This window comes from Eutrigla gurnardus, assembly GCF_963514095.1.
Source record: "Eutrigla gurnardus genome assembly, chromosome: 18".
Taxonomy (NCBI): domain Eukaryota; kingdom Metazoa; phylum Chordata; class Actinopteri; order Perciformes; family Triglidae; genus Eutrigla; species Eutrigla gurnardus.
The window spans coordinates 14,342,483-14,351,753 of NC_139929.1; the positions used below are offsets into that span (position 1 = coordinate 14,342,483).

At 46.7% G+C, this 9,271-nt stretch overlaps 1 protein-coding gene across 1 annotated transcript; it reads left to right on the forward strand.

The window, feature by feature from the left end:
- The first annotated feature begins 2,438 nt into the window (after positions 1 to 2,438).
- Positions 2,439 to 9,044, forward strand: klf6a (Kruppel like factor 6a). The gene is made up of 4 exons (XM_084033769.1): positions 2,439 to 2,789; positions 4,478 to 5,060; positions 5,852 to 5,975; positions 6,338 to 9,044. The coding sequence occupies exons 1-4, from the start codon at positions 2,688 to 2,690 to the stop codon at positions 6,387 to 6,389; spliced, it is 861 nt and encodes a 286-aa protein (XP_083889895.1). The 5' UTR covers positions 2,439 to 2,687; the 3' UTR covers positions 6,390 to 9,044.
- The last annotated feature ends 227 nt before the right edge of the window (positions 9,045 to 9,271 follow it).

The following is a 9,271-nucleotide window of genomic DNA, read 5'->3' on the forward strand; positions in this document are numbered from 1 at the left end:
GGGTCATCCTGGAATTGCTCTTTCCTGTGGCTACTGGCTGGGATTACATAACGATGATAAAGCTGCGGACCTGGCCTTCCAAGATAAAAGCTGCCATGCAGGAGCCCGTGCATTCTCTAAATGCTTCATCTAAGAGGCCTTCTGAAGGAAGTGATTACTGCCGAGCTGCCCACTAATGCTCCGGCGGGACCCGACGGTGTACTCTGTTATTCATCAAACACAGCCAGTGTAAGCCTTGGCATCTCTGGAAATGCATGAATAATGAGTGGCTATGTTATTGTGCAACACTAAGCAGTGCGTTCTGTTACATTACATGTGGTGACAAAAGCAGTTTTAGCAGCTCGTGGAAATGGACATGGACGCAGTTTTTTTTACTGTTTAAGGCAAAGTGTCCACTCAGTCCTTGAGGGACATAATGAATAGCCTCATTAGGAGCATAAAGGCAACGCGGGATTCCTTTCCACAGCTACGGAGGCCGGCTCCGGGTTTCACAAGGCATCCCATCGCCATATGACTCAATCGGATGCTATGGGTGACAAATATGGCCTCACAGCTGAGAGCGGCACAAAGGACACTCAGTTGTCTGCTCGGGGGCCGGCGGCAGAAAATACTGCCACTCGGAAGACAATGTGTCTCCTGTGTGGAGATGTTGTTTAGCTCATCAGGCCGTGGCGTGCCAGGTCGTGACTGAATGCTGCGAGTGAACTTATGGAACTGCTGCCGGAAGAGAAGCCTCCGTGGCACGCGAGTACTTCTGTGAGGAGGAAATGATAAGAACAAGTGGGGATGACATAATCCAAATATGTGGTGGAATGTTAGTGGGGTGAAAAGTCATCCAGGAGGGAATACCACTGGACAATAGAGGGATTATGGTAGATATCATTTAGCGTATTTTTACTTTGAATGTGAAAGAATGTAATATGAGACTCAAATTCACTGACTTTGTGTACGAATTATCATTTCCTAATGCAGCAGTTCCAAACTTCTGGGCCCAGATGTTATTTAAAAGAAACATTATACATATGACTTTTTTGTTGTTTTGGGGTCTTTCACCTCTAAAAACACAAACTAAATTTAGTATATGGTCAGAGTAGTGGAGATGCTGTGGCGACACAATTTAGCACTCAGCTATAACTTCAATAATGAAAGTGTATCCTGTATAACAAGTGTATTTTTTATAAGAACACCACATAAACTATCTCTAGGAACAGAAACACAAAAATCTGGTTAAAAACCCAAATTAACAGAAAAATGGATAAACATATGAGAAATCGAGAATCCAAATATCAGAGATGACAGCGTAAACTGAGTGTTTACAAGTCCCACGCTTATATAATATAGATATGTATTGACTCAATGATTACGTGCCGTGTCCGTGTTTTTATGTTCAAGCAAAAATGCATATAAATATTGCAGGAATGCAGAAATGCTGCAGTGTAAATAATCACAAATGTGTGATCTTGTGCTCTCAAGAAAAGAAACCCTCTAAAAACTCTCAAGAGAATCTATTTGAGGAGGAAAAATCACTTTCAATGCTCGTGTCGACACTGACACGAGGTCACATGTCCACTTTTCCACACCACCATCCTAACGCTAAATACGCTGTGGTTAATACAATCATAAAGAGTATTTCTTCTGTGAAAACTGAGGTGAAACAATTGCTTTAACTCTAGGGAACTACTTTGAAAGTCAATTCTGCCGAATGTGCAAATCAAATCATAAAAGCTTTTTTTTTTTTCAATAACGACTGCATTCTGGTGGAAGTGCATTCTTGTACTCGTCAGTGTTTTAAAGCAGAAGTCTATATCGGATGGCTCTGAGAGGAGAAGTGAGGACAAATGTTTCCTCTGAACTCGTGCCTATGTGGATAACACAATAATGTCCTGCCATCCATTAGTCACTGTGTCCCAAGACATGTATTCACCCTCGGTGGCTGGTGTCAACACTCCACCGCGGTCCGTGAACTCATCTCCTTAAACAGCAGTGGTGCAAAGTGTTACTTGTGACAAAGTTGCACACACGCAGAGAGATGTTTTCCACTCCAGAGGAATAAAAGTGTTTTCGGCTCACATGCGCTGTCTGTGGCGAAACACGCCGCGGACAGAAAGGACTACAGAGAGAGAGAGAGCGAGGAGAGAGCGCATCAGCCGGTTATATACATGCCTATAAATAACCAGCCAATCAGCGGCGAGACCCTGGGAGTTAAACGCGCCAATTAAAAGGGAGAAAGCACCAAATTAAGACGGGGCCCGGCCGCCATTGGCCGACTGTGATATCATTTGCAAGCCCTTACGCTGCTCGCCGCTGATTGGCCGATATCCTGCAGGCGTAATCCTGCCGCGAGGAGGGGAGGGGTGGGGGGCTGGAGAGGGGGCGGGCGTCGGGTTTTGAATAGGGAAGTTTGCAGAGCGCAGTTGTTCCCCATCCAGTCCGGCGCAGTGTTTGCAAACACCTTGAACGCGAGCGAGAGAAGAAGAAGAAGAAGAAGGAGAAGGGGGGGACAGACGGACGCTCTGCCGCCACACCGCTGCTCAAAACGAGCGCTTCTTCGCTTGCGTCGCATCGCTGGGGGGACCTGCTCTTATTCCTTCCGCTGGCTCTTTTTCTACCTGACATTTAACTGCAAGCTCAATAGCATTTTTGTTTGTTTTTTTAAAAAAAATAAGAAAACAAGAAGCTCTGGAAAAATGGATGTTCTACCCATGTGCAGCATCTTTCAAGAACTTCAGATAGTTCACGACACGGGGTATTTCTCAGCCTTACCGTCACTGGAGGAGTACTGGCAGCAGGTGAATATATCTATCAACTATTTTTTTTTTTTTTTTTTTTGTAAGTCAACTGTTTTTACGCTGGCAAAGCGGAACCGAGACCTTCGCTTTTAATAGATTACACCGCGGTGTTTAGCCGCTTCCTGAGAAGTTACAGCCCGGCGGCGCGTAAACACCGGTGCTTAGACGGCGCCCGTCCGTTCACCTGACGCGCCGTTTCGTTGGCCAGTTTGCGTTGTGAAGTTTCTGGCAGGCTGAAGTGGTTCAGTGTGTCAGTCTGACAGCTGGAGTCCAGGCTGCGCTGCGCCAAGCTGCGTGGAGGCAGAGTAACTCCAGCGGCAGCAGCAGCGAGGGGCTTTTACTGCTTTATTTAGAGCGTGTTTACCCCTTCCTTCTTTCGGGTCTGAGCGCTGGTTTCACTGCGACCACTACAGCCGGTGTAGGAGGAGGAAGTAGCATTTGAAATCAGAGTCAATTCAAAATCAGACGTAGCGCGCTGAAGCTGTTGCCCCCGCGACCCGACACCGGATAAGCGGTTGAAGATGCTATGTAGTGCGCTGGCTCAGGACCAGCTATGTAGATCAAGATGTATCACAGGAAATAAACCCCCACGTGATTATTTTATCCCCCTTTTCTTTATAAGATGATTCAGTTTTGTTTGAAAAGCTGCACTATGAACTTTAAATCCTCCCCCCATTTCTACTACAATCACTTATTTTAATGACTTTTTTTTTTAAATCAACAATCAGTTTGCATCCTCTTTTGGAATGGGCTCCACAACAACACCACACTATCAAATGTCAGCCATGGCCGATGCCTGCTCGCATGAGTAAGCACCAGCACAACTGGAAAATGTTTGTGTGAGGCTGCAGAAGCCTGGAGGGAATCCGTCCCTGAGCACCTTCTAATGGACGGCCCCCCCTTGCTCCTCAACTTAAATGGCCTCTGAAGCCAACTGGAAGCGGTGTGTGTTTGTGTGTTTTGTGGCCCGGGTCTGAGTGGCCGACACTGAGGAAGGATGTGATTGCATGAGGAAAAGCAGCTGAATGGGTCGTGTTGGAGGGTGAGGGAGGGAGGGAGGGAGGGAGGGAGGGGAGTAGAGCGGCTTCCTTAAAAGGACTCTGGGTTTGTTCAGTGACTCATTGGAGTGCTGAAATGACGATGCACGTTTCTCATGTCTGGCAGCGCTCAGGTGCAGCAGAGTTGGAGTTCACGGCGGTCCAGGTGGATGTTGGGATGTTTGAAGGCCGAGTGTAGCAGAAAGGATGCAGATGTTTTTACTTTCATTTTAGTTCTGCTGGACGACAGCCCAAAACCAAAAAGATGTTTCCCTCCATATTCATATAGGATGCAAACAAACCGCAGATGCTCATATTTTACCAGTTGGAACCAGCAAATATTTTGCTTAAAATAATGACACATTATTTATTGTCTTTCCCTCAATCGTCACAGTTGTATTGTCTGAGCGCGTCATTACAATTATGAGCCTGCTATGCACAATAAAAGTGCTGTAATAACTACAATTTCCTGGCGAGCCCTTCCTGCTGTAAAGCACGTGACAATTTACACCACATTTTATGGGTATGTGCACATGCATCATTTAAAAGGATTTCCCTCATCGAAGCGTTTAGCTGGTGTGAATGAGCCTGCTCTCTCCGGGGCTGCTGCTGTAATTCATTTCCTCTGACTGTGTCTTCTCCTTCGTGCAGACATGCCTGGAGTTGGAGCGCTATCTACAGAGCGAGCCTTACGTCTCCACAGCCGACCTCAAGTTCGACAGCCAGGAGGACCTCTGGAGCAAGTTGATCTTGGCCTGCGGGGACAAGGCCAAGGCTGAGTCTGACCCAAAGCTGCCCCCGGCCCACGAGGAGGACAATCAGGACAGCCCCATCTTGGACACCAACAGTGTGAATTCTGACGCCAGCAGTGAAGCTTCAGACAGTTCTGAGGAGCTCTCGCCCACACACAGCTTTACCTCCAACCCTCTGGGCTCCGTCTTGGTTGGCTCTGGACCTTTTAGCCCCTCCGTCATAAGCACTCCGCCGTCCTCTCCGGAGGCCACCTCGGAGCCCGGCGGCGTGACTAACGGCTGGGTCGCCACACACGCCGAGTTGCACTTGCCGGTCAAAATCCGGAGCGGCGGGGTGGCGAAGGGCACGGAAAAGACGGGACTCACATGCGGGGACGCGTCCCCGGACGGCAGGAGGCGAGTACACAGGTGTCAATTCAACGGGTGTCGCAAGGTTTACACGAAGAGCTCCCACCTAAAAGCACACCAGCGCACTCATACAGGTGAGTCTGCGAGCACCTGTCAGAGCCCGGGTCGGCCTCTGTCGTGGTGTAAACACGGGGCCTCTTCTCTGCTGTTGTCAAGCAAAAGCAATTCATTCACAGTGGGGGGAAAAAACCCTATTTTCTACTGAGCGAATGGCAGAAGTGCTTTTAATTCAGTCTTCCACCTTAATGGCGTTGTCCAACCATTGTGTAATGTAATTAAAGGTCCACATTGCATGATGTCCTCAGCTGGAGCACTGTGAGTATTAGCTCTGCATGGCTGGATACCTAAACTGTGACCTAATCTATCTGGAATGCGAGCGAGGGAGGGAGGGAGGGAGAGGGGGGAGGGGTTGCACATGGGAGATAAAAGGACTTGAAAACAGATTGAGTTTCACCATGGGAAAGGGGTGAATGGGCGGGGAGCCAGGGGGCACAGAGCTGGAGGGGCTTTGAATGGTCATTTGAGCGTTCTCTTATTTTTGATTAGTGGCAGAGAAATTGCATGTGTAGCTTTTCTTTTTTTTCTTCTTCATTTGGTATCTGTCACATTCTGCTGCACAGCATCGCTCTTAGCATTCTTAGCATGTTTCAGGTTGCATACAAAACACAGCCAGTGATCCAACAGGTTCAGCGGAATCTGGGTCTCGAGTGACTTGTCAGCACTTCTGCCCCCCCCTCCCCTCCCCCCCGGGGGTTGATTGATGTGAAAGCATTTGAATGACAACAGCGGCAGAGCCAACCAATCTTGTTCATGTCGTTTTGTGTGTTTTCGAGCTCCATTAATCGCCTCCTCGTTCGTCCCGCAGGTGAGAAACCTTACAGGTGTTCATGGGAGGGCTGCGAGTGGCGTTTTGCACGAAGCGACGAGTTGACCAGACACTTCAGGAAGCACACCGGGGCAAAGCCATTTAAATGCAGTCACTGTGACAGGTAAGCCACGTCGTAGCGCCGCCAGACTCCTGATGAGCCTCGGCCCCCTTTCACACGGAGATGAAGCGAGACGTGCAGCTCTGTTGATGCAATCTACTTTTCCTGCATCGTCCAGATAATGGTGCACATCGTTAAAGATGGAAAGCACTGATGGATTTTATTCGGGGAGCTAAAATTAGAGCCAGACATCCGAATCAGTCCATGATCACATCACATGATATTACAAAGCACGTAGGCCAGATCAGTTCTTTAAATTAGAGCCATCGCCGGACAAAGCTTCCGACGAGACTTATCACATTCATCCACCATTCACCGTGTTTGCATTGGTATTGACTTCCTCCTCTCCTCCCCTCCGTCCCCAGATGTTTCTCCAGGTCTGACCATCTGGCTCTTCACATGAAGAGGCACGTCTAGAGTCGGGGCGAGCTCCAACGCAGCGAAGGGGAAAGTTGTAAAAGAAGAGGAGAAAAGAACCCCACAAAAACAAATGCCGTCTCCCGACCAGTCTCTTGGTTGAACTGTCCCAGAGCAGAGTGGCGGGAGTGTGTTCCAGCCAAAGCATGCCGTTTTGCACCATACTGAAACCCAGTGCCTCCGGGACCTCTCTTTGGAGAAAAAGGCGCTCTGAAGGTTGTCTGTTGCAACAAAAAGGACAAAATCATGGATGGGGAAGAAATCTTTTTTCTTTTCTTTTTTTTTTGACTAAGAAGGACTTACAACACACACAAAAAGACAAAAAAAAAAAAAAAGATAAAAGACACAAACAAAATGAGTGAATGATTTGTATGTATGGTGCATGATGTTTTGGGGGGGACATCCTCCGGACAGCAGATACACTGGTACTTTACAAAACTGTCTGAGGTAAGCATGTGTGCACTGTGAATGTCTGAGATTGGCTGGCCAGCTCCCTGGGAAGAGAGACGAAGAAGAGAAAGAGGAGACTTGTTTCTTTTTTGGGAGAACAGACGGATTGATGGATGGTGCGGGGCTGGTACCAATGTTGCTGTGGACTGAATGGGTTTCTGGGGGGAAGCATTCCATTTGTTTCCCCGGTGGCAGCGTGAGGATGTGGCAGGATGGAGGTTCCTGCCTGTCTGTCTGGCACGCAGACTGAGGGGAAAAGGGGGGGCTCTGAAGCTTTTGAGGCCTTGGGTTTGACTTGAGATAAGGTCAGCGACCCAGGGACCAAAACTCCTCCCCCCACCTTGGTCACTGTATGACAGGAGCTTTTTGGTGTTTTTTGGTGCAGCTACTAAATGTGCAATGTGTTATGTAGCCTGGTTTATTATTTTTTTACAAGCTACAAAGCTCATTTGTAGTCCAATTGTATAAGCTGTGTGCTTAGAGGTATAACACAACTATACTATAACTTCAGTATCATAGACAGGTGTTGCATGGTTCTAGGGTTTGTTCATTTCATGTTTCCACTGTAATCAGGACTGCAAATAGTTTCAATAAAAGTGCAGCTAAAGTGCAGACGGTTAAATGTTACAATATTGTACATAAAGCCTTGATGATTTTTCTTTTTTTCATTTTTACAACTTCATAATCTCCATTCTGGAGATTTCACCACTGCTTACTCATTCTCTCATTCATCCTATGCCTTGAGGAGTAAATTTTGATTTTTGTACTTTCTTTTCTATCTAATAATGCACTGTTGACCTAAATGGTGCCTTATGCAAGTGACTCAGCCCTGTGGTAGCGGTGGTTTTACTCCCCGGGGGGCGGGGGGAGTCACGTTTGTCGTATGGGTGATTTGACAAGCTTGATCAAGGCTCGGTTACACATTAACTCGCACCCCTTTGTGTTTTAATGACAGTCGTCCACAACTATTCTAGTCGTTTAATTGTATTTCTTAAAAATGTTCGGTAAAAGCACCTTTTTTTCCCCCTCAGTCGTCTGAGTGAGAGCACCAGTTTAGTTGATGTATATCACATTCAGTGAAGAACATGTAAATATGACAAACGCTGTATGTTTAGAGCACTTAAATTCATTTATTAAAGACTTTAACTACTGTGTAGTATGTACTCCAGTCCATCACACACAGCTCTGAGGTACCAAACAACCACACTAGGTCAACTAAAATGTTTTTTTTTAACATAATAACATTTAAAATAGTTCATGCAGTACTGCTCCTTTTTTTTTATTTATATATTTTTGTCCGTATCCCCACCATCACCAACACCCCCCACCGACTCCTCCCTGTCTCCCGTCCCTGCAAGTGGGACTGAAGAGAAAAAAAAGCTAAAGATTTATTGTAATTAACAGGCTGCAGTCGGACAGGCCTCGCCTTGTACTGCCTCTCCGTAATGAATTGCTAAAGGCTTTGTTGGCATGGAATCTGTCACAGACTGCTGACTGTGTAGGTTGGTTATTGACCTGTCTGGGCAGCGTTGTTTTAGCCAAGCTGCAACAGTATTATGGAAACCACAGGAGGGGGGGGAGGGGGGATCTGTGTTGGTTTGTATCGGAGGTGGAGGGGGGACTGGACAAAAAGGTGGAGGTAGTATTTGTAGGGATCGTCCTTATTCCTGTGTCTGGATGAAGCGCTCTGCCACCCACTCGAGATCCGCGATCCTCGCTCTGGGAATCCGATGTTGCGGCAAGTTGCACCGCGGCGCCCGTAAAGATTTCAGATCGGCGCGAGAGAACAGACAGGATGAGTGCAAACTGCTTGCTGCGATAGATCGGGGAGTGCTGGCAGCGCCTTTTGTGGGCACCGGAAGGGAACATCCATTCTGTGAAAGCGGCAGCCAATACTTGTTCTAGCGGTAATTGAGCCTTGATTAAGCCCCGTGTTTGCTCGCATCTTTAACGCTTTTCATCATCGCTTTCATCCCACTACCCCAACTTGTTCTGTCACACACACACACACACACACTCTCTCACACACACACAGCTCTTTGTTCTCAAACTGAATCTTTGTATAAAAAGGAAAAAAAAACAACAACTTTTGTAAAATTGTTATGTTTATGCTTTATGAAATTTTTATTTGAAATTGTTTTGCAAAATTGTTATATTTCTGTATGAATGTATTTTTTATTGGAATAATAAGAAATTCTTATCTGACTTTGGCTCACTTCCTTTGTCTCATTTGTGGATTCTCCGCAGCTACGCTTCATTATTGTGAAAGCTGTAATATTTATTTATTTATTTCTTGCCCCGTCGGAGGTTTGCACCAGGGAGGCATATCTGACATTTTGAAATTGTCACTTAAAATATGAATTAGAAACAGGAATGTTTCCCAGGCAGCATTAATTCTTATTTAAACAGTCGCCTGCTAGAAGGCCTCCTCT

What these genes read in the sequence shown, in the direction of transcription:
- klf6a (XM_084033769.1), top strand. Translation starts at nt 2,688, where the DNA reads ATGGATGTTCTACCCATGTGCAGCATCTTTCAAGAACTTCAGATAGTT. An exon ending in TGGAGGAGTACTGGCAGCAG is followed by an intron (nt 2,790 to 4,477) that starts GTGAATATATCT and finishes TCCTTCGTGCAG; the next exon opens with ACATGCCTGGAGTTGGAGCG. An exon ending in ACACCAGCGCACTCATACAG is followed by an intron (nt 5,061 to 5,851) that starts GTGAGTCTGCGA and finishes TTCGTCCCGCAG; the next exon opens with GTGAGAAACCTTACAGGTGT.